This window comes from Azolla caroliniana, unplaced genomic scaffold (genome assembly GCF_043228905.1).
Source record: "Azolla caroliniana isolate FFs.n. ecotype wild unplaced genomic scaffold, voAzoCaro1.0.p SCAF_5, whole genome shotgun sequence".
In the NCBI taxonomy this organism is placed as follows: Eukaryota; Viridiplantae; Streptophyta; class Polypodiopsida; order Salviniales; family Salviniaceae; genus Azolla; species Azolla caroliniana.
Genome location: NW_028230440.1, coordinates 2920741 through 2946516, shown reverse-complemented (window position 1 = coordinate 2946516; position 25776 = coordinate 2920741). Strand labels below are relative to the sequence as shown.

Sequence of the window (25776 nt, the reverse complement as noted above, 5' to 3'; positions counted from 1 at the left end):
CAAACAGTTAAAACCATTAAACAGTTAAAACCGCAATTTCGTGGTTCGGTTTCGGTTTTCAACTTAGGTCAAAATTTTAATTTAATATTTTAAAATATTTCATTATTTTAAAATTTAAAATTTCAAAATTCTAAAGCTTTTCCTAAAATGCGAGAATAAGGTTTGAAGATGAAAGATTTTTTAAATAAAAATTTTGAAAAAATTAAAAATAAAATAAAATAGGTAAACCGTTTAAACTGCAGTTTTTAACTGTTGAAACCAAACTGAACCGTTTAAACCGTTCATTGAATCGTTGTCGACTGATAGTCCCACCACCCTTCATATTAAAGATTCCTCCCCACCAATTAACCTAACTTGTGAAACGAGCTCATTAATGAGAAAGAGTACGAGATAAGAACTCATGAACTAGCTCAAAGGAGCCCACAAACACAATTAGATGAACAAAAGGACCCAAACAACGAATTGAGTTCTCAATTAATTGGAGTTCATGAAAGGTACTCACAAAAGAGCTCAAAAGAGGCCATGAACACAATCTCATGAATGAACAATATTCACGAAAGGACATCAGGAACTAAAAGAACTCTCGCGTGAGATCTCGTGAAAGAATTGAGCTTATGATTGACTAGAGCACATGGATGGAATTCTTGAACAAGTCCACTAGCATAAGCATATGAATGAGCCAAGATCATGACTGACAATAGCTCATGAAAGGAACTAACCAATGAGCTCAAACGAGGCCATGAGTATAATCACATGAACGAAACAAGATCACAAATGAGAATTCATGAAAGAGAGGTAAGGAGATCAAATGAGGCCACAAACACATTCACACAAAATAATTTAGCTCATGCTTGACATGAGCTCCAAATGAGGTAAATCTCACAATAAAGATATAGCATGCAATAAGTAAATGATATTTATCCTCCAATAAGCCTTCATTGCATATCTTCATATGTGGAAGATGATTTGATGATGTTGCATTACCACCTTGTGTTAGTGAGTTTGAAGAAGTGTTAAGCTCTCATGGAGTCAAGGCTCATGGGTGTAGTGAGATGTGATTGGATACATTCTTACATTTTTACCGTATGGGGATTAATATTTGCAATGCAATATTTCAATTTTGACATTTCAACATCTTGCAACTTTATCCTTACTGCCTCTATTAATTGATTCTAAATAATCACATACATCATAGCATCACAAGAGAGCTCCAATAGATCTTTTATTGCCTATCTCTTAAACCATTTCATAATGTCAAGCACCCAATCATATGTGAGGATTTTGTACCTTGCATCATATTTTCCAAGTTTGTTTTGGCAATCTATGATCAACCATATTCTTGACTAATTGTGATATACTTCTATACTCTTTGCATAGCTAGTACATCTATGGGCCGATCACTTGTTTCTAATAGCATGCTAAGGTAGGATGTTGAGGATTTTACCTCCAATTGTCTATTTAAGAGCATTTTTTGGATTTTCTCTATTTTATTTTGTGCACTAAGAGAAATAGTGCCACCCACATTTCCACTTTATTAAGCAATTCTTGGACCACCATCGTATTGAATAACGTGTCAACGATCTCACTTTCCATCCTCGAGTATCACTTTGGTTGCATTGATTCTCAAACACATAATAACTATTCCAACTTGCTTGAAATCTAGACTCGTAATATACATTCCACCTATTTGTTGATGGGACATTAATACAAAGATATTTGAAGCTTTTCACCACTTGTATTGGTTCTCCCTTGTCTATAAAAGTGGGGTGGTGCCTTGGTTGTAATGCATTTATTGCCATCATTTTTGTTTTCTGCACCTTAACAATTAACCCATGGATATGACAAGATGAGTCCAATGCATCAAGTAAGTGTTGCATATCATCCAAATTATATGAGAATGAAACATTATCATCGACATATAAGAGTATAAAATAAACTCATGAGTGAGTTTTGGGCAATCCAATCCTTCTTCTTTTGCAACCTTGTTTATTATTTCTTCATGTTTATCGATGCATAGACCAAAGAGTGTGGGAGAGAATGGGCACCTTTGCTTGACCCCCATATTGCTCAAAAAGTACTTCAAGAAACCATAATCCATTTTTAGTTGACACCTAAGTTCTTCATACACTCATGCTACAACTGTTCTATACTCTAATGAAATTATGATCTCTAATTTATTTTTTTCTAAATTGCACTCGATATAATGTCAAATGCTTTCTTGAAGTTCAGAAAACAACAATATCGACTTTTTCAATGGTAACCCTTATTGTAACAATATGATCGATAGTTGGATGTTTTGGTCTAAAGCCTTCTTGACCAAGTGCTCCTTTGTGATGAGTCTATGAGCCAATCTTTTGTTCCATGATATCACTATATAACTTGGCCATAATTGAGTGGAAATGTGAAATCAATAGGAGAGTTGTAAATGTAAGCATGTAATGTGACATTCTTGTCCCTTCAAGATTTGGAGAGTCTTACACATGTCCCTTTGGTATCACAACATTTGATTAGTTAAAAGCCCTAAACTAGGGTAATCAAAGGGGTTAGGTTGTCTATATGCTCACCATGCAACCTAGCTACTCATTTGAGCATATAATCATATTTAGCAATTCCCAATTGCATAGAGGATGTGAGAACAAATTGTGAGCACATATCATGGGGAAGGCTCTACAATCTTTGATGAAGCATTTCTCAAACATTTTGGCCCAAGTTATTCAATGTCACCATTCATGTAATTTTTTACTTCACCATGGGATCTCTAACTTAGAGCAAACTAATGAGAAGTCTCACAATATAAATGATATATATGAAAACAATGAAGAAACATATATAAAAACATCCCAATTCCCAACTCAAACTATGAAGATGTCTTGTTACAAATCAAATTACATCACATTTAGCAATGATGAAAATGGTTGTCCTTGTGAGCTGTAGCTTTATGTACCAAAAACAACAAGAAGGAGCTTGTTATACATCAAATTATAATATATCTTTAATTTATGACTTTGGTGCAAAGATGGAAATCATCGAGGTAACAATCAAATGAGAGATTGCATTAATGACAATACTTACGAGAAACAAACATAAGGTGACCCTTCTTTAGTTAGATACATGTTTCCAAGATATGGGATGGTTTTCCACTTCATCCCATGTTTGTGGTTATTTAAATTAGGCTAGAAGTTTTATTTCATGAAATTTAAATCGATATTGTTCACCATATATTCCCCTACCTCAAGACATTATAACTTTGCTTCTTTAGCTCAATTGAAAACCCTTTAAGAAAACAAGCCACATCAACATTGTAAGCATATGTGTGCATTGATGTTGTGCATGCATGTGATGCTACTCATTTGTTTTCAATACACAGTCATGAATTGTTTACTAATGAGTAGTAAAAATGCATCAATCAAAAGGGACTCTAGTTTAAACTTCTTCAAATCTAAAAGATAATGATGAAATTTATGTCCTAGACTTGTCACTGATGTCCGTGTATGAATAATAATGTCCAATACTGGGCTGTCTTCAAAACTCATAATGGAGCTCATACTTCTTTGTTATTTCTAGGTTGGACACACGTCAATCCATTAGGTGGTGTGGTTATTATCTTCACTTACCCAATTTAGATCTACGCATAGGGTTGTGACATTTCTCATACATGCAGTCTCTTTTTTGTTGAATTACTACTCTTACAGAGAGGAAATTTGTATTTCGCTACTATTTCTTGTTCGAATATCCTTGTGGCGTAGAATGCTCTTTACTTAGAGTAGTTTTGAGTTTTTCTTATTTTTCTTGTTAAATAGACATCTTGGGACATTTCTCTCTCTCTCTCTCTAAATGTTCATCTTGTTTGTTTTTAAAAAAGTTTTTAGTTAAAGGTAAATAGAGTAATGATGCATTTATGTGGTAGCTTGATTATAGAGCAACCACATGTTAAGCCATTTAATAGCTAGAGCTCCCCACATGTTGTGGTAAGCGCATTATACTTATGTATGTCAAAGTTTGCGTAGAGAGAAAACAAGAGTTTTTGAGATATTGCCGGAGAAAGAGGACAAAGAAAATGCAAGAATAAACAAGAAACATACCATTCACAAAAAAATACAGACAAGACAGTGTGTGCTAAAGCAAATGTTAAAGATTTACATCATACAACTGTAGAGGAATGGGAGATAGATTTATAGTGCACAATGGAGAAGACATATTTATCTTATCATTACTAAAGCACCAAAGCGGTATGATGACAAAGGGTTTGATACAATGGGAGCCCTAGATTAAGTGCTTCTACTCGAACAAATACATATTTATGAAGTACTAGAATACTTTCTAAGGCTCGATTTTATCATTAGGTTTGTACTTCCAAGGATGAACATATCTACCATATTCAATGCACACTCGTTCTATTGATCACACGCAAGAGGGAGGTCATTACTTTTCACACCAACACTCCTTGTGCCCAATTAATTGTTTGACATTGTTTTGGACTTGCAAAACGACCACCTCGTCGCCAACATTTGTTGTCACCTTTGCTCAAAACTTCTCCGCTTCAACTCTTGTCAAATAACAAGTGTAGAACCTCCAAAAGCATGTCGAATATTGCGTATAAAGATTACGATGCACAACAGGTATTTGACAATAAGTACAAAGTTGAGAAGAGAAAGAGTTACAATGTCATTACCAAAGTCTTGAAACTCAATTACAATCGAGGGTTCAATACAAATGAAGCTCTAACTCATGTGCTCCTAAGGAAACATCTACATATGCTCAACGGATTAAGAGAAGGACTAACTTTCAATGCTCTCTAAGGTTTGTTAATCTTTTTTTATTTTAAGTTTCAACTTGGTATTAATGGTACATAAAATTCGTGTTCGTCTAGCATAACATTCGTTTTCTTACGTTGGAAAACGAACGCGAATGTTATTCAAACATTCTTGTGTTTTTTTCCCATTTTTCCCATTTTTTAGGCTTATTTATCTCATAATAAATAGTAAAACCAAAAGTATGGTATTTATCATTCTTTGAGGGTGTTTTTCTTACACGAATGATTTAACCATTCGCGAATGTGAATGCACGTATGGTACCTATGGTTCATACTATGAATGGAAAGATGCCCAAAGGCTACAAAGAACTCACACAATAAAATACAACCCTCGTACCCACATCAACCAACATGTCGAGTAACAAAAGCCCTCATGGAAAGGGGACGGAAAAAACCATCTTGGTGAAACATATCTCCACTTTATTTTCTCCCCAAAAGGTACACAAAGTGTGCTCGAAACATGTGAAACATAACTGAATCAATTAATAGCAAGTCTTTCCTAAACACCATTATTTATCTTTGAAAGTCACAAATTTTCAAGAACAAAAATATAGAGCCATATATCATTTTTCTCAATTAAACTTACTTACATGTATGACAAAATACAAAAGTACGTTTGAGTTTTTCCCAAACTTACCTAAATGTGATTGGTCGATGTTATCGTCTAAAATTTGAAACAAGCACTTATTTACAGTTAAACGGAATTATTGCTAGTAAACACTCTTTAAAGAGCAAAGGTTATTAATGTCTATCTCCTAATCATAATTATAAGTGACTTCGATCCAGTGCTAAAAAGTCTTGGATTCATCGTTGACTGTAAGTAGAAAAGAATATTCTATAACTATACATAGATGGAATGACAAGATACTGCTTCAATTGAGATAAGAGATATTGTAATGCGCAACAACTAGCATTTAATTCATCAAATGAATCCAAATGTTTTAAGAAGTAAACAGTTTACAAGGGTACACAAAGTGAGTGACAGCAACATGTTTTGAAAGAGAGAAGAGATTGGGTCTCTTTTTGGTAGAGATAAAGGGGAACAACCAGTTGTGATTGCTCATACGAATCCAAAGAATTCAGTAGTAAATATTAAAAAAGTAGGGAGTGACATTGATGTGTTTCATGAGGTAGGAAGTATGGTGTCCACTGTCTATGGGTGAGCTGAAAGGGTACCACTAGTTTTCATTGCTCAACTTAAAAGAATCCAGACAAAGAGTAAAATTCTAGATTACATTCAACAGTTGCACAATTAGCTCCCAGTAATTTTATTTCACGTACACTTAGTAGGGAATCATTTACGAGAAGAGGCATAAATTTGGATTGAACATACGTATTGACCATCTCACCATATATAATGTGCATCTATGTACGTTGGGTTTTGGGAATAAAAATGTTCATCATTCCATTTACCAATCGATCCCATAATTAATCAGTGAATAAATAAGTAAAAGGATGAAGATAATGCACAGATCAATAGTTTGTTTCAATGGGATAAGAATAACTAGCATTCATATCTATGCGCAAAAAATCCCCATAGAGCACCCCACATGCAAGTAGCCATGATTGGACAAGACAACCGTGCTTCCTAGGACAATACATGCTCATTCATTGACACCAAAATTACCACCCAATCATTACACATCGATTATGAAATTCCCACCTAAGTTTCGCCACCTACATTTACTCCCCAGTACATGGTGCTCACCGAGAGCCCACCAACCAAAGGCCAATGTTAATATCCGAACAAGAAGAGTGGTGGCCAAGTGTTTCCTCTTACCTGCTAGGTTTATACATTGAAGTAGTTCACGGACAGATAAGATAGTTGTATAGCAACTTTAAAATATTGGTGACAGGATAATAATATAAAAAGCATTCACAAGATGTAGCAAAATTCATGGAAAATCAAAGTGTCCCATCACTTCCCAAGAGTGTTCCCAATGCTGGGATAGAAAATTACAAAAGAATAAGAAGACATGGGGGTTAAGGTACCGATACGGGGTCCTGTGAAAGAGACACAGCAGGATTCGGCGAAATAAAGGGATCCTTGACTGGACACACTAACTCAACCATTGCGGACATGGCAATTCTGGCGAACCTCGCCTTGGTTGGCCACATTGAAAGAGGAGAGCTTTACATATGCTGAGGCAAAGGCACTAAAGAATGCACCTGGGTTCCCAGCAAAGTTCTCAACCACGGGTCCCGTGCGTGGGTCGAGGCCCATCTCGGAATCGATAGTGAGAAGGCCCCTTCTATTGAGAATGTTCCGGAAGTAGGCCGAGTCGAACCGGAAGTTGGTGGTGTCGAGGGCTGCAAACGCGTTGGCAGGGAAGAACCTCGGGCACCTAGCTCTCAGTGTGTTAGCAAACAGGAGCCTGAGGTTTGGATCCCGGACTGGATAGAGCCTGTTCACAAAGTTTGTGCAATGGGCAACTCCCATTGTATGAGCACCTGCAAACATACACAACTCACATTATTGGCTACATTCACATTGTGGATGTTGGTTAGTACGTCATCACCATCATATAGATTTCGGTAGGCAGGTTCGGGCATAATGACCCAAAGTTGCCTCTGCAATGCGGTTTACAACTGACTATTGGAATTCGAAAAATATGCAGCAACAGGACCCTGGATTCAGTTGGAAATGCAGGGGAATTTTTTTATGTGTGAAAGTGTCGAGAACTATGACACTTTACTACGCAACGTGCACCGTAAAAGGCTCAACAAAAGTTTTCACATTGGAATGACAATTTGATTGAAATCTATCGCCCACGACTTTTTTAAACTTTCCAACACTTGAAAGCAGTCCTTTATTTATCTCAGGAATTAAAGGCAACCCCCCACCCCCAACTCTCAAACACATGCGGTACCTTCAGTTATGTCTATTACCATCAATGCACCGTCCTGATTCACAGAACCATATCATTTCCCCGTGACCTCTCATATCTACAGAAAGTGGGTAAAAGCAAAAAAAATGTTGCCTAGGATCAAGCTGTCTCTGCCTTTATCTTCTGCAGAACATACCATATAACCTACTTTACCTTCACACAATGTGTAAGCATTGTCGCCATATTCGGCGCTTTAGTTAAAACCTAATGGACACTACTACAGTAGTTAAATGCTTTGCCCAAAACGATCTAAAAACACTTGCAGATGCTGGGGTTCTAAACAAACATACATACATTCACACATTTCTACGAACACAAACAAACATACACACACACACATACATACATATATACATACATATATACAGACATTCACACATTTCTAAAAACACAGACAAACAAACATACACATACACACACATACATACATGCATACATACATACATACATATATGTAAACCTAAATACATACATATAGACATACAGACATGCATACATACATGGGGATGGATGGATGAAGAGAGAAGAGTGAAAGCAGGTAGAAGAAGCAGACCTAGGATGGCCACGCTCTCTGGCAAGTTCATGCCCATTCGTCCAAAGAGGGCGAGCATGGCTGAGACGGTAATGGTGGCAGGGGGCAGGGAAGATTGGGCGACAGCTGCAGAGCCCTGGAAGCCATCCAAGCGGCCGAGGGGGATGCCGATGTCGGGGCCGCCGCTGAGGGCGACGGCATCACGCCCTGCCATGGCAATCACATCTGCGCACGACACAGTGGCAGGGCACGCCGCCTCCAACCGCGCCTTTATGGTGTCTATGAAGTCCAGCCTTCGCACGCCCAGGTTTGCAGGGGCTTGGAGCTCGCTCGTCCCATCCGACCCTTGGTCTAGCATTATGGACGCATCACACCCCTATACACATACATACATACATACATACATAAGATCAACACATCAAACCAACCCACAGAATGAATGTAAGCAACCGCTCCCTACACAGCAGCAACCAACAACATTGAGCTCACTTTTTTTTTCTTTTTTTCTTTTTTTAATATCTCACATTTGAACACTCCTCTTTTTAAGCTCAAAATGGATTTGGGAGGGGTTGGGTTGGGGGGGCTTACAAAGACTTGGCAATCGTGGAACACGAGGCGAAGTAGCGCGGAGCGCGCGGTCGAGTCTCGAAGGAGGAGGCCTTGGAGCGTGCTCCTCACAATGGCTTCCGCATTGGGGCAGCTCACGGCGTAGTAGTTGTTCCGGAGGGCCGCCGAAGCGGGGCCCGGGTATGAGGAGAGGAGGAGAAGGGAGACTAATAATGAGCATAGTGTAAGTGTGAGGGGGTAGGGAGAAGCCATAGCTTACTTAAGAAGAGTTCAGAGAATTTTGTAAGAGGGAGGGTCGGAATGGCAATTGGAGGAGGAGGAATGGCAATGTATTATGAATGAAGAGGATGGATGGATTCATGGGTCGTAGCAGAGAGAGAGAGAGAGGTAGAAGTGTTATGGTAGCTGCTCTTTTATATATATGTATGTAGTATGTGTGCATATTCGGAATGCTCGCTGCTGCATCCATCATTAAATGCACACTACTGGACTGGCCCACCTTGTCTCAATAATTAAATAAATGCACACACACACACACACACACCATACCCTTTTTCTGTGAACCTTCGTTGTTTGGTTCCTCCCCAGCTCTTTCCTCTGTTTCTCCAGAGTCTTCTTTCCTTTTCCTTTTTTAACCCTACTTTGGCAGTAAAAAACACACACACAGATAGTTTACTCACTCACTCATCCTACAACTCTACTACTATCTTTCTCAACAACCAACAACAAAAAAGAACACAAAATTTCTATCACCAAAACACATTCTCTTATTGTAACAACACACACACACACACACACACACACACACACACACACACACACACACACTCTCTCTCTCTCTCTCTCTCTCTCTCTCTCCAATGACGAGCATCGTTTGCCTTGGTATTGTGCTTCATGTTCTCAAACGATTAGTAGTAGTAACCCCACACCAAAGCTTTGTGCAAACATCTATATACATACGTATCCCTATGTTCGGATGCTGAGCATATAGTTTGCCTCGGAAATCACCTCATTTTTCCCAAAATGTTGTTAGCTTACCTCGAGGAATGCCTCGCGAGGCCCTCGAGTAAAAGGCACTTGCAAAGTTGTAGACCCTAATTTACTCTTTCACATAGTGGTTGTCAACTTGTCCCCCCCCCCCCCCCCTTCCAAACATATTTGGGTTTCGGTAATATCCATTTCTTCAACAAGTTGTAAGGTCTACATAGTTTTGTTATGATAGAGGTTAGACCACATAGGCATCTTAAGATATGTTTATACTCTTCCTTTGTTTTAAACTCCTTTTTTCACCAAAAAAATGTTTTAAAACTCCTAACACTTCGAATTTCATGAGGTAGACCAATTTAATCTAAGCTCTACAAATTATCTAACAATTTTACTACTCAAAAAGCTACATCCATGGTCAACAACAAGACATCTTCTTTACTACTCGTATTACTATTCATTGGCACTAGAAGCAACGTGGCGAACATATTTTTGTTGAGGGTCATCAAGTTTCGCCAGTGTCTGGAACCAAGAACATTCCATAAAATTTGTCTAGGATTCCAACTCATGCATCTTGAATCGTTTTCATCACAGCCACTTTGAAGTTTGTCATCGGATTTAGAGTGAGTGCAAACTTCAATGAAATCAATAAGAGTGTAAACCTTGAATCCACTCTTCAATAAAAAGTAAACCTTTATGCTTTAATCCACTTTTCCTTTTCATGTCCTTATATTATGGTACGTGCGACCAAGAATTAAACAACATTTACTGTTTCTCTTTTGTAAGGCTATTAAATCTGCAGGACTTGATTCTTAGATGTAGCTTGGAAGTTTCCTTTGAAAAGCAAATGTACTTTAGATGCTAGTCAAGTTACTGGTTTCAACTCACAAAGGTTGGCGTTCACATTAGCTCTACTACTTATATGCCATGAAAAAAAGGTGTCCACTCACTTGTAAGGTCCATTTTGAGACCCGTATGTTTTACAAATGTTTCATGTGGACATTGTTAGACAACATGTAATGCCATGCATGATGCCACTCAAATGTAGAATCGTCGAAATGGGGAAGAGAATCTTGCTAAGAAAAGTCTGTAGCGTTGTTTAACCAAGAACATGTCAAAGCTTCCCCAAACAATGTAGTTCCACATTAAGTTAGGAAGAATATGTAGTTCCATACTTGATTGCATTTTATGAAGATACCATGCTATTGGCTAAGATCACATGTGGTTCATAGAAGTTTGTATGTGCCTTGGAATGTTTATGTAAAGAAACAAGGATGCTACTGATAGGAATCAGATTGCTACATAAGGTAGCAATGAAAAGGAATATCATCAATAATATAGATAACATTGCATTCACAAATGATTATAAGGTTTATAAAGCTCAATACGCATATGGGGGTGACATTCACAAAATTTATGTTTAAAATACTGTTAAGAATTAGGTGATTAATTTAAGCAGAAGATTAAGTGATATGTGTGTGAGAGGAAGAGAGAGAGGAAGATACACTTATGAGCAACACAAGATGGGGGATGATTAACTCTATATTAAATTAGCATTATCATCATCAAATACAAAAATACCCATAATGAGGTATATATAGATCTCATGTGCAAAGGTGCACATGTGTGAGGAGAATATATGTAAAATGGTGTAAGTCCTATATTAAATGTACTAGGGAGTGGAGGATCTAGAATATCTCACTTAAGTACAAGGTCCTATTTAAGGCGTTATAGTCAACACTTCTAACTAGATTCTATTTAGGTAACTACGAAGTTACATGGTTGACTAATTAACTAAACTAAGTTGAGCGTGATCTCTCAACATGCCCCCTCAAGCTCAAGTGTGAGGCATCCGACATCCGGTTCTGCTTTCGGCGTTGTCCGACTTTCGATGTCGGCTTCTGTGCGACTTTCGTCCGGCCTTCGGCTTTCTTCGTCGTGACAATCTCGGGTTCTCCCCCTGAAGCCGGTGATGAATGGCCACTACTTCCATCCATCGTGGGTTACGAGTCGCTTCGGTGGAGCTCTTGGGCTCTTGTCCGGCCGCTACCTTCGTCGCAAAGGCATAGTGATGGGCCATGTACTTCTTGTAGCCCTGCCGAGTGACGAGATTCTTCTCTCTAGAAGAGCGTCAAAGTTTTTCGCTTGCCGATGTGAGCGCCTTCTTTACTACGGGTGTCCGCATGATGGGTACACCAAACTCACTATCTAGTGAGGGAGCCGACACATCCGAATCACTGTCGTTGGGGTGGTCGACTTCGTGTTCGGGCATCTTACCTTTGCCTTTGTCCAAGGTCGTACTTGGCGGAGACATGCTTGGGTCGTGCGGGGGCTCTTGTGGCCCACTAAGCCTTGTCATAATTGGACTTTCTTCGAACATGTGTTCGAAGTGATCTCCAACTTCTACCTCTTGTTCGGCGGATTTCGGGTCGAGTGGAGTCGGAGTCGAAGTTGTCTCTGGTGCATACCACAATGCGAACTCGTCGAAGACTACATCTCGACTTACCCGAACCGCTCGGGTAGAAGGGTTGTAGCACTTGTATGCCTTCTTCTCGGACGAGTATCCTATGAGGATGCATTCCTCTGACTTCACGTCGGGCTTCTGTTGTTGTTCGTTCGAGATGCGTACATTTGTAATGCTTCCGAACACCTTGAGGTGCGACAAGATAGGCTTTCTTCCGACGAGGAGCTCGTATGGAGTTAACTCATGCACTCCATTAATGGTGCACCGGTTCATGAGATAGACAGCTGTGGATGCCGCTTCAACCCAATAGAAGTTCGGCATGTGCTTCTCATGCATCATGGCACGTGCTACCTTGAGTATTTGCCGATTCTTCCTTTCGGCTACTCCATTTTGTTGGGGTGTGTGTCGGCACGAGAATTCTCTCCGAATACCTTCACTTTGGAGGTAGGAGGTGAATTCATCGGAGAAGTACTCCTTTCCTTCGTTCGATCATAGGAATCGAATGTGCCAACCGGTTTCTTTCTCCACTTGGCCCTTGAGCTTTTGGAAGTGGGAGAGCACTTTACTCTTCTTCTTCATCGGGAAGATCCACGCGTAGCGCGAGTAGTCATCGATGAAGGTGACGTAAAATTGGCATTCGCCGATCGTCGTCATTTGCGCCGGTCCCCATACATCCGAGTGTATGATGTCGAGGAGGCCTTTACTTGCATAACTCTTCTTCGGGAATAGGAGTCGATGTTGTTTGCCAAGTTGGCATGCTTCACACACTTGGTTGACTTGTTTCGACTCAAATGTCAGAAGTCCGATGACGACTCCCTTTGTTTGCATTGCTCGAAGCCGTTGGAGGTTTATGTGGCCGATTCTTTTGTGCCACAACTCGATGTTCATCTCGGTTTTGAGACCTTTGGCATACATTGCCGATTTCACCTCGTTCGAATCGAGGATGAACATTCAATCGTCTCTTTGTCCCTTGGCTATGAGTCAGCCATCTTTCTCGATGAAACAACCTTTGTTGTTGAAGCGGACTTGCATGCCTTGCTCCACGTTTTGGCCGACCGAGACCAAATTCTTCGTTATTGTGAGCATGTGTAAGACATTCTTGATGCAAGTTTGCTTGCCTTCTTTCCCGAATGGGACATTGCCAATGTGCGGAATGGGATGCGTGGTGTCGTCTCTCGTCTCTATGAAGCTGGGTTGGTCCGGCGTTCGTAAGTCACGAAACCACTCTTGGTGTGACGTCATATGATGTGAGGTGCCGGAATAGACGAACCACACATCTTCCGAATTGGAGGTGCTTGCGGAGTTGGAGGCCGACATAGAGTTTGCTCTATGCCTCATTAGGAATAGTCCGCCATAGTTGTCGTATTCAGAGTTGGTAGTGTAATTCGTGAGTTGTCAACTTGTCAAAGCCGACTCGCTTCTTCTTTTTCGGCACTCCTCGCGTTGGCCGATTTTTCTACAATAGTTGCAAGTTGCGAGCCTCATTTGTTGACCTTGTTCGGCATGGAAGCTCCCCCTTCTTCCGAAGGTTCCTTGATGGCTTCCGTCTTCTTGTCGAAGGTTTGACTTCCGTTCGTGTGATGGGTCGAATCGACCTCTACTACCGCCTCGACCTCGTCCTTGGCCACCATCCGAATTCGAGAAGAACATTTGTCCTTTCGATGTCTTGGTTTTGGTTTGGACGTGGTTCTCTTCAACCATTAACATTGATTGAAGGTCGATGAACGAAGGAGGGTTTTCCCTCGCCAAGATTGTCGTCCTCAACAAGTCGAATTGTTGTGAGAGGCCGCCCAAGCATACTTGAGCCATCTCGTCTTCGTCGACGTTTATTTTGATGGAGCCAAGCGAGTCGCAAATGCTCTTGATCTTGGTAGTGTAGTCTGACACAGACATGTCTTTTTGCCGAATGCTATTCAACTCTTGTTGGAGTTGAAACTTTCGGGGCCATTGTGTTGGCGGCGAACATTTTCTTTAAGTTCTCCCACGCCTCTTTGGGCGTCTTGGTGTCTCAAATGTGGGTAAGCATGTGGTTGTGGACACATGTTGCCAAGCAATACATGACTTGACTCGCCGCTTGCTCCCATGTTAAGTACTTGGCATTCTTTGGGTCATGTCGATTTTCTTGAGCGTCGTTGATGTAGCTCCAATACCCTTGACCGACAAGGTATTGGTTCATCTTGAACTCCCAAGATGAATAATTGCTCCGGTCTAGCTTTTCACTAGGGAGTGAGCTACCCATTTGTGTGTTCATGTTGATTGTAGTGTCTTCCGTTTTTTCTTTCCTTCCTTCAGTCACATACACATGCTACGTAGCAGCACTACGGTAGCATTTCGAACACACAATTATGAAGAGACGGATAGGCTTAGTGGATGTGCTAAACCACACACTCTGATACCATGTTAAGAATTAGGTGATTAACTATGGGTTAAATTAGTACCTAATTATGTGATTAAGTTAAGCGGAAGATTAAGTGATATGTGTGTGAGAGGAAGAGAGAGAGGAAGATACACTTATGAGCAACACAAGATGGGGGATGATTAACTCTATATTAAATTAACATTATCATCATCAAATACAAAAATACCCACAATGAGGTATATATAGATCTCATGTGCAAGGGTGCACATGTGTGAGGAGAATATGGGTACAAGGGTGTAAGTCCTATATTAAATGTACTTGGGAGTGGAGGATCTAGAATATCCCACTTAAGTACAAGATCTTATTTAAGGCGTTATAGTCAACACTTCTAACTAGATTCTATTTAGGTAACTACGAAGTTACATGGTTGACTAACTAACTAAACTAAGTTGAGCGTGATCTTTCAACAAATACTAGTGCAAACAATTGTTCGTTATGGTTGCCCAACAAGGGACTTGGTCTTGTTAAGAAGCAGATAGCTCAAAGTTGAGAGAATGCAAAAATGGTTCCTATTAGAGGATTTGGTAACAAAAACATACTCTGAAGGAGATGGTGCTAGTTGAAACTGGTTTTTTTCTCGTTGTAAATGGAAGTTATGTGCCAAATGCTAAAATACATGTTCCAAGCTCTCAAAAGTAGCACACAAATGGAGAACCAACTTCATGAGCCAAACCATATGTACCTTAAAATGGGTTTTCCCCTTGTTACATCCAACCAACATGATCCCTAAAACATGCCTTTTTAGAATGCTCACTGCTCAAAGTATAATATTTTATCAACATGGGCTCTACAATGTTTTTGAAATCATTTCTCACATTTTTTACAAATTACAATTAACATGTACAACTCACGTTTATATAGAGACTACATTAACATGTATGATGACACATGTCCATTTGAATTTGATCCTATCTCCCACCCTTTCGTATCTTATCTTATGATTGCAACATTCTATTATTTGTGTTGATTTGTGTGGTAGGCTCTTAGTTTGTGATGCAACCTCATTTGAGGTTCACCTCCATTGCCACTCATCAAGCATCTCTTAACGTTTATCAAGAGGACCACCTTGAGCATACATATCAACCATGTGTAGCCTTGTATCTAAATCCTATGTCCTTATCTATCTATGGGACCATGAGGATCTCCATCTATCATCAACCTACATGAAAGCTAAGGTAATTCATGAGAATTAAAAAAGTAAATATGTAAATGAGGTTTTGGTCAACCATACAAGAATTTGGATAGAAGACCAAGAAATAATGAATTATATAATGAGGATTGTGAAGCCTAGATTGTTAAGAAAGCTAAACTACATTCGTTATGTGTTGAGGTCCAACATTGATTTTATGATTGGGAGATGCCTTTGCATTGAATGAACTATTGGATACCTTAGGTATCTGACACACTCTCCCATAATTATTTGATTGTTCTATATAAATGAAGCCCAAGCTCATCTTTTCCATTAAATGTTGTCTATAAGTTGATTAGCATTTAAATTAGTTGCATGGTAAACTTGTCCCATTTTTTAAATATGAGTACTTAATCTATAGTATATTCTATGCACATATAACACATATGTACACAATACACCTATCCATTTCATTGCATTGCACATCTATCTATCCTATTACACAAGGACTTCCGATCTAGTCTTTGAATCTTTATATGGTATCATAGTGTTTGTGTTATTCATTAGCATAGCTTTTTATTAATCAACATCACATATTTGTGCCTTGTCTATTGATCTTGAAGTTATCGTTGAAGAATTGGCCCTATATGCTAATGTGGTCGATTGTTTGTGTTTCGGGTTTTGGTTTATTGTAAACAACTACATAACTCATACATGGAAGAGCCCCAAGAGTTTTTATGTGTTGTAAAGATCGCATCAAGGTAAAGACAAGGCCACCTAGAAGATGAATGTGCAAGTAGGAAGCTCTCTATAAAGTGAGATGCTTGATGAACCAACTTTGCAAGTTGGGCATATAAAATAACACAATTCCTTTTAGAGAAGAATATTGGGGTTTCATGGAAGGCGATTTGCCACCATGCTCATTATGACACATCTAGATTGTGTTGGATGATAACAAGGTGCAAGTTGTTGAGATAACAAGCTCAACTGTTCATATTATGTGTGAACTCACATTTAAGGTTACATATCAACACTCAAGCTCCATTTTCCTATGTGAGAGAACTTAGGGCAATTTACTCGCACCCATTGTCCTTGTGACGAGCAATAAAAAGGTATTGAGAATGTGGAATTTTACAAACCACTTGTTACTCTCATGTATATGTTGTTGATTACACGTTAAATATATAGTCAATTAGTAGTTGAATTACTCACAAATGTTGAATGTTGTCTTACCCCACTTAATAGTCCCTATTAATCTTTTATACATTATATATCGCACACACACAACACATAATACACATCTATCTTATTTCATTGCATTAGGACCACCAACTAATTCCCCAAATCTTCATGGCAGCATCGTGTGAGGGTTATTCATCAATATAATTTCTTCCTTTCTTGTGCATTATTCTTGATGCCATTATTAAAGGAAGTTTGACAGTTTGGACACATCAATGCAACCGACCACTAGTAAATTTGTAGTATGCCTCCATTGCTTGTGCATGGAAAGTTCCACCAAATGTGTACTTTGAAGATAAAGGTAGGACAAAGAGAGAACAAAATCGTTCCCTACACCGTCGTCGTCAATGTCAACACCAATGAATTGCTCTTGCTTCCCCTACGATCGACGATACTATCGATGTCCAATTGGAACCGGAGGATGAGCACATTGTCCTCAATGAAGTCAAACTCTTGGACCAATGCTCGGTTATTGCCCAAGTCTCGGGAAACTGATCGAGTAGAGGGGATCTCTGTCATCTGCTTCAGACAGCATTTGGACCAATGCTCGGTTATTGCCCAAGTCTTGGGAAATTGATCAAGTAGAGGGGATCTACGTCATATGCTTCAGACAACATTAGAGGAGAAACTTGATAAGATTATTGATATACATCTGATGGGCTGAGGTTGCTATCAATTGGAGTTTGCAGTTCAACATTCTTCTGTTCGTAATCTCCTTTCCATTACCTTGGTAGACATCTCTGGTGCATGGGTTCGTTTTTTCCCATGGACCCATGGTTTTGATACAATAGTTCTACAGGCGGAGGCAACGACATGTACTGTTGTTTTTCCAAGCCTAGATAGGGAGTGGAGGGAGGTTCTTCACAAAATTGGGGCAACAATCGGAAGAGTTCTACATGTTAACTCATCTACGTTTAGGGACATTGTAGAAAAAGGAGGAGCTCCGTTTGTCAAGTTACTCTGTAAAAAGGTTGCAATTTTACCTAATTGGATTCATCTTCCAAAGCTGCAAGGTAATATGTTTCAAAAATTCCAGAAAGTGCTTTATTTTGGTTTGCCCAACCAATGTTTTTCTTGTAAAAAAATTGGCCATTTGGCAAAAGACTATTTGGTTGGCCATGTGAAGCCTAGTTCTACTATGAATAATCAAAGTAATAGTGTTGTCACTACTTTGTTGCCTCATGAAACTTAGCAAGAAATGGCTTTCGATACATTTTCAGATAAAGTGGGCAAGGGGAAAATTGTTGATATGCTTTGCTCCAATCCCCGTCAATTTGCACTATCGGAATGTAGTATGGACACTTTGCAAAAAGATGTAGATATGTAGAAGTTTCCAACTTCTTTATACAACAAGCTAAGTTAAAACAAAGTAATTACACTAGAAGTTTGTTGAATGCTAAGAGAAGTTTGACTTCTCTTCAAATTTTGCAAGAAAAACAACCTCATTCTCAATATATTCATTCTGAATTACAAAATGCTATGATGATTATTTCTTCTTTGCAACAAAAACGTGCTCAATGTTTTTTTCAAGCATCTCCAGCAAGATGGTGTGCAAAAGGTGACACCATGTCAAATTTATTTTTCCAACATGTTATGCCTAAAAGATATACAATTCAGATTGTACAATTGAAAATATCTAACGGCACTGTCATAACGGATAGAGATGGAATGAAGCATTTTTTTTTTTCTCAAAAGAACATATCCTTCCATTAGTTTTTAGAAAAGTCATAACAACAACATACAAAATATTTTTCCCAACTCATCTTTATAAGATGATGGTTTGAGGAAAGCAATCTATGTACTCCAAAGTAGAGAAAACTAGTCAACTAATCTGAAAGTTATTCTGTAGACACATTCCAAGCTACTTGCAGTCCCATATATCTTAAATAACTTGTATCTCCCAAGTCAAACTCAAATAGACCCATGAGGGGAGAATTCAATGCTACTACATCTGTAGCAGGAACCTTGTGGATCTTCCCTTTGTTAAAAACATAGCTCCCATCAACGACTTTAAACATAGGAGGCTTGTCACTGCCTCTAAATTTGGACCACAACTATGTAAGATTGAGAGATGTTGACTCTCCACCATAATAATCATTCCTAATCATGATCATTGTCCTTGGCAAACCCTATGCAAGACACCAGAAAATCTGACTGGTCTTAACATATGGAGAAAAAAATATTGCAATTTGGCTCTGTAATGAACTGTATGTCTCCCATAAAGAGAGATGGCAAAAAGAAATACTCATCAGCTGAACTAGTTGCACTTAAATCCATAGACAAATCCAAAACCTTTCCAGTGATAGCTGTATACATTGCCAAAACATCTTCCACAACGGTCTCAAAATGGGTGGTTGCATCATAGCTACTGGATATATAGCATTGATCCAATGAAGGTTCATTGACTGGTACAAATCTATCATAGGTATCGAAGAAAATTTCATCCACGGGTCCCAAAAGACTAATTCATGTCAGATCTCCTGCCTAGCTTTTTCACCTTGTTTGGAAGATATGATGGATCACCTACAACCTTCTTTGTTGTAGCCACTTCTTTGTTTCGAAATGAGGCATATTGTAGCCACTTATTACATATTGGGATTTGATCGTTGATGATTTACTTGCAGCATTTCAAAAAATATTCAATACAGGTATTATGCCACAAATGTGGAAAGAGGGATTGATATGCCTCATTCCGAAAGGTGATGTAGTTACGGATGAGGTTAAGGGTTGGCACTCCATTACTCCATTGAATACAATTTAAAAAATTTATGTTAAGTTATTGGCTTTGAGATTACAAACCTTTCTTCCTGATATTGTGCATGAATCTTAGACAAGATTTATGCAAGAACATAGTATTTTTATAATGTCTTTCTGTTCTGGGAATTAACAGAGATTGCAACGAAGAATAAATAAGATCTTGTGGTACTTTTATTAGATTTTGAAAAGGCATATGACAGAGTTGATTGGGACTTCATGGAAGCTTCTTTTCTGAGATTAGGTTTTCCTATTCAATGGATTAGGGCTGTAGCTTCGTTGTATCGTGAGGCCTTTAATTCAGTCTTGGTAGTTGGTGGGCAAACTAGAAAATTCATTATTTCGCGTTCTGTACGTCAAGGCTGTCCATTGTCCACATTCTTGTTTTTGCTAACTGTAATGGAAACATTTTCAATGTATTTAAATTCATCTCAAGTTTCTTTGAAGGGTTTGCCTTTGCCTGCAATGCAACAACTATTGGATTTAGACTTCGCAGATGATACTGGAAGGTAATGATACCTTGGAATTTATGTCCAAGGTAATGATGATAATTTAAGTAAATTGCAAGTAGTAGTGGAGGAATTCTGTTTGGCCTCTAGAGCAAAGATAAATCGACATAAATCTCTTAGTTTTTGGGTATCACAAAATTTATTGCCTACTTGGATGCTTCCTTAGGAATTCAAGTGGGTTCCTGATGGAACCACTAAGTAACTCATTACTTAGACTGCCAAGTGGGACTTAAAATGTTAATGAAGATATGTTAGTTGCTCCTCTACTTGTAAATTTAAGGAGAAATTTGTTGCTTTGGGATTCGGTTAACCTATCATTTGCAAGTCGTGTACTTGTAGCTAACCAAGTTCTTCTAGCAACTATTTGGTATATTGCTTCTACTACCTTGTTTGCTAGATCATGTAAAAGAATACGATTGCGGAAGCTAATACAAAACCGGCTCGTCCGGCTCTTCATTCCGGACTCCGATTCGGCTCTGGCTTGTTCAGCCGATCCGGATCCGGTTGAGCTAGTCCGTTCAACACTTCTGCTACGTTGTTTGCTAGATGATGTATTTTGCAAGTGCAACGCCTCATTCACAATTACATATGGGGAGGAAAAACAAGTCAAGATAAAAGGCCTAAAGTAGCTTTGGGTAGTATTGATTGCTCCACGACAAAATGGTGGGTTGGGGCTAGTGGATCCGGAAGCACAATGTAAGGCTTTGCTTTCTAAATTTGTGTGTAGGGCTATGTTGCCAATGTAAAGTGTTTGGAATTAGGTGATGATGCATAGGTTGTGTACTATGTGTCCGACAATAGGTGGAATGTGGCAACCCTCATTAAGGTGGGCCTTGATTAAGAATTTTCATGTGTTTAAAACAACCTTATAAGAAAATAATTTTTTTGATGGAATTCTCACAAATTGGTTAGTTGTTAAAAAGTTTCTAGTTCGGAAGATGCCTTTGACCTAGAATTTTCTCTTCTATGATGCAAGGGGTTTTCTGCTTGGTAGCCGTCCTCGCTTGAATTCGGCTTCTTTGGATGTATCAGTTGCAAGTAATGTTCATCATGGGGATGCTATGTTATGAATCAACCGTTACAATCTTTGTCTATGCTTTGAAATCAAGGAGGTGCTATTATGTGCAATGATATGCAAGTGGCATTGGGACAATTTATGGCTTCATGGCCACCCTCTAGCAATCAGATTTGGTTTGGTTATTTCTCTCCTTTAAAAGTTATTTTAGGAGCTAAAGTAACTAACATTGCGGGTCATACTATATACTTTAATGTGGATGATGATGGTAGGTTGTGGCATGCATTTTCTGCATCAGATGTGTAGATGTCCGCCAATGTTTCAACTATTTGAGTAGTTACAAGATCTAGAAAAAAATGGTTCTTGGATCCACCCTTTCAAGAATGATTGCGATGTTGTTCATTGTGGGGTTTTAAAAAAAAACCTCTTTACAATTTGGACTAGGATCCGGCTAATTATCAATGGAAAAAGCTGAGTGTTGGTGGAAATGGTAAACATTTGTAGTTTTCCCCATATTTGGTTAAGCTAGGTAGAAATTTGTTGTTGCAATCAAAGTATAAATGCCCTGTTGCCCTGAAGCATTGGATTGCAAATAATGTGAATGCATTACAACTTACCAAATTTTGGAAATGGTTGTGGAGTATGTAGTTTCCGAAAAAAGTGATTTGTTTTCATTGGATGTTTCAATGCATTATGCTTGTGGAATGCATTGTGGTGCATTTATGGAATCTATTTTGCATGTGTTTTGGTTATGTCCCAAGATCAAGCAATTTTGGAGTAAGTTGTTTTTATTGCTCAGACATCATTATTCTCATTCTATTTTCTCGTGGGGTGCAGTATTATGGGATGTCCTTCATGGAGATGTTATGAAGTACGAAAGTACGCATGCTTCTCATGTTTTTCACTTTTCCCATAGACACCTCAATCTCACCTCATTTCCTTCTTCTATTCCACGGTTTAGAATTGAAAATCTAGTTATTTGGCGTACTATTATGTCATTAGCTCTTTGGATAATATGGAAAGCGAGATGTGATCTCATTTTTAATAATGCTCACATACATCTCCGCACCATGCTTATTGAATTTTGGTTGTTATTTGTCCATACACTACGTGGTCAATATGATGATCTGCAAGGTTTAGCTGATGTTCTATGGCAATGTCAAGTGGACTTTAAGAAACGATGGCAAGGGCTTCACTTATTTTCAGATACAACTTCTAGTCTGAGGTGGAATTATGCCATACCTTCTTTTTTGTTGAATAACTTGTAGTTTTTGCTCCACTTGTTTCTTATTTGATATCATTTGTTTGATCAGATGTTGGTATTAACCTTTGTATCACAATAGGGGTTTATGTATTTCGCATATTTCTCACGCCCATTTGTACATGTTTACTAAGATGTGAGTAAGTGTATAACCTCCATTTCATACCTAAGCTCTAGATAGCCCTCTTATGCCAATAGCATGAGAATGTGAAGGGAGAGCTAACCTTCAAAAGTTGGTTTGCTAACCCTTATTTGTCAATCCGATATATGCATTGCCAATCATAGCTACCCTAATTTATGTGGATTGCTAGTCTTGCTGGTTCTTGTAGCTCACACCAACATTGTTGCACATTTGTTAGTTTAATTGAGGCTCTCATCATGACAAGTATATCAAAATGTTTTATCTTGAAGATTCCAAGAAGACATGAAAAACACAATATATGATGATCCCCTCTCGTGTTTGCGAGTGATGATTTAACCAACCCATGTCAAGGAAAATCTATTCAAAACATTATAGTCAACAATGCAAGATTTGAAACTAAACGTTGCAAATCATGAGATTCACAATGCATATTCAATATTCTACAATTTGTTTTGTGAAATCATAAGCCGTAAAAGATATGCATAATTGTTATGAGAAAGAGATTAGGAGTAACAAGTTAGGGCCATAAATCCTGAGTGAAATTGAGATCCTCATGAAAAAGCATCAACCAATTCATTCATACATTTGTTTTACAAAAATATAATGCAACATTTATGTGCATGGTAAATGGGTACATAAATATAAGAATGAAGTTTGTGATACAATCAAGGTTTCTAGTTAGGGTAGTAGATATGAATCCTAAATATGTGATTATGTTGTAAACCTTATACATAGGATTTTATCATACAATGCAACAATTGCTACTTGGTTATGATTTTGAGGATGCGGTGTGGAGAAAAAAACGACGGCCAGACAATGTGACAAGCATAGCCATTGTTAGGACCGCTATGAAGGAGAAGACAATAGAAATACCCACCAACAGACAAAACCGTTCATAGTTGCTACAAACTTCACTCCACATGAGCTTGCTCTCTCCTTGCTTTGCAACATATGCTACTTCAGTTGATGCTGCTGCGGATGCCATCAACAAGAATGCCATAACCTTGTGTTTTACATGGAAAAAACATTAATGACTTAAAATGAATGCTCCCTACATTGACATCCATCAAAAGGATGTACTTAATGTGCATTATGAAGTGATTATTAACATCAATGATATGTTCAATGTATTTAGATATATCCCTAGCAACATGTAACTTTTAAACAAAAGTTTCCTTAAATTAATACCCCTTGTCAACAAAACTTATAGCCTCAAGTTTTTCTAGATATGAATATTGTTTTCACCTGGTCCATGACAAATATAAGGCCTAGGATCCATCGCTTTTTCACAACTAGAAACCGGGATGGCATAACGAGTATCGAGTAGATTGCCACAATAGCATTTGCATACACAAAGAACCTAGAACAAAATGGTAAATGGCCATGTTATTTATTTTGTATTAATCCGTAGATCTCATTCAATCTAATTAGTGATTAAAAGCTTGAAAAGATGAAATATTTTATTGCTAAACAAGTGCTTTGTAAAGCATTCGTGATTAAAACCAAGTTGTCATTACTAAATAAACAAACAATTAGATTCAAGGGGTATTTTGGATCATTTGAGAAAATCAAGAACTAGAAAACAATAGGGGCATATTGGTGTTTTTCAAAGACCACCCGAACTTAATGTTATCTAGTAATAAAGAAGGAAACTTAGAGCACTCTATTGAGGTAACTCAAAACTCAAAAACCTCTTCCAAAGAGAGACACTAGCATGTGAAGTGGGGCATATTTCTTTTTAAATCCTTATGCCTTTTTCTCAACTATAAATTTAGGCTAAGTATAACATTCATAAAAAACTATTCACTAGTATTGACTAATTAGAGTTCTTATATGATTAGAACTTAATTTACACCATAAATATTATTATAATGTGATTGATCGGAACACTTTGGAGAAAACGTTATTGCCTCAAACTTGTGATTGGTTGGGAATATATATTTTGTTGAATATGTTAGTTATCGCGTCGACTTCTGTGTTGTCTCGGATGATAAATTAGTTTTGATTAGCTCAAAGTTGGCCACCCACCCACCAGAGGACTGTATTTATATTAGATAGTTTAAGGATTCATTCATGAAGTCTAATTTGCTGAACAGATGAAACCAAACAAAAACAACTCCCAGTCCCATCTCTAGAATGAAGAGAGCCCTGCCCATCTTAGCTGCAACTCTTGAATTGTTCTTTAACACATGCCAAATAAATTTCCATATGTTTTTGAGGCCATGACCGTGGATAGAGCTATGGGTTCTCACATATTAATGACTTTTGATGTATAATTAAGCATCTACTTATAATTAAGCATCCATGGGAAACAAATGTGTGAGAGAGTGATAGAGAATTATTTACACGAATGCGCGAACATCTGTGTATTGAGCGGAAACCGTAATTTTCACACTTGCAACTTGGAAGACATTTTGCTGCTTATCTTTACCCATCACAATTGCTGCAGTAGCCGCTATTACCGCCACCAAGACTCGTAGAATCACCTCCATAGATCTCCATGAATTATCAACACCACCACTAGCACTCACTTTATTTACCATGAATGACTTTGTTGATTGATCCTCCACACCCATTTCTTTCCTTTTCCTTTTTCTTTCTGATCTTTCTCTCTTCAAGTTCTTCTTGATCTCTCCCTCCCTCCCCCCTTATATCACCCACAAAACCAGCTAGTTGGTTTTGTTCAACCTTGTTCCTTAATTCCCCACCTATCTTTCACCTTACATATTAAATATACAACATACTTTAAGTCTCAATCCGTGGGTGAGGGGCCTCATGTCAAATTGATAATATATATAACTTCCTTACATTATTACTTAGCTTACACCTATGCAATTAATCCTTAAGGTTGGGGCTTTAATCTTCAATCCATGGGTGTGATGGTATGTTTTGAGTGTACTCCTACTATCTATTGGAAAATCATCCCAAGTGAACATGTTATTTGAGTGACAAGGTAACCTTTTTATTAATACAATTCTATCCCTTTTACTAATAAAGTTTGATAAAAGAAAAGGGTGTGGGACAAGTTATGGACATTGATTTCAACCAATGATCCAACCA

At 38.3% G+C, this 25776-nt stretch overlaps 2 protein-coding genes across 2 annotated transcripts; both read right to left on the bottom strand.

Annotated features, from left to right (window-relative positions):
- Positions 1–6626: 6626 nt before the first annotated feature.
- LOC147863641 (peroxidase 29-like) lies at positions 6627–9166 on the bottom strand. The gene is made up of 3 exons (XM_087319967.1): positions 8822–9166; positions 8255–8609; positions 6627–7264 (listed from the first exon to the last, which is right to left on the bottom strand). Exons 1-3 carry the CDS (start codon positions 9050–9052, stop codon positions 6879–6881), a joined length of 972 nt encoding a protein of 323 aa, XP_087176093.1. The 5' UTR covers positions 9053–9166; the 3' UTR covers positions 6627–6878.
- A 14104-nt stretch (positions 9167–23270) lies between these two features.
- Positions 23271–25346, bottom strand: LOC147863640 (CASP-like protein 2U3). The gene is made up of 3 exons (XM_087320522.1): positions 25063–25346; positions 23962–24076; positions 23271–23719 (listed from the first exon to the last, which is right to left on the bottom strand). Exons 1-3 carry the CDS (start codon positions 25290–25292, stop codon positions 23486–23488), a joined length of 579 nt encoding a protein of 192 aa, XP_087176648.1. The 5' UTR covers positions 25293–25346; the 3' UTR covers positions 23271–23485.
- Between the last annotated feature and the right edge of the window lie 430 nt (positions 25347–25776).

Bases quoted from the DNA above. Each gene is read 5' to 3' on its own strand.
- LOC147863641 (XM_087319967.1), bottom strand. From the start codon at position 9,052: ATGGCTTCTCCCTACCCCCTCACACTTACACTATGCTCATTATTAGTC. The intron at 8,610-8,821 runs GTAAGCCCCCCC...GTATGTGTATAG, and splicing joins TCCACGATTGCCAAGTCTTT to GGGTGTGATGCGTCCATAAT. The intron at 7,265-8,254 runs GTCTGCTTCTTC...GTATGTTTGCAG, and splicing joins AGAGAGCGTGGCCATCCTAG to GTGCTCATACAATGGGAGTT.
- LOC147863640 (XM_087320522.1), bottom strand. From the start codon at position 25,292: ATGGGTGTGGAGGATCAATCAACAAAGTCATTCATGGTAAATAAAGTG. The intron at 24,077-25,062 runs GTAAATAATTCT...ATTTTGTTCTAG, and splicing joins ACAGATGTTCGCGCATTCGT to GTTCTTTGTGTATGCAAATG. The intron at 23,720-23,961 runs GTGAAAACAATA...GTAAAACACAAG, and splicing joins TTATATTTGTCATGGACCAG to GTTATGGCATTCTTGTTGAT.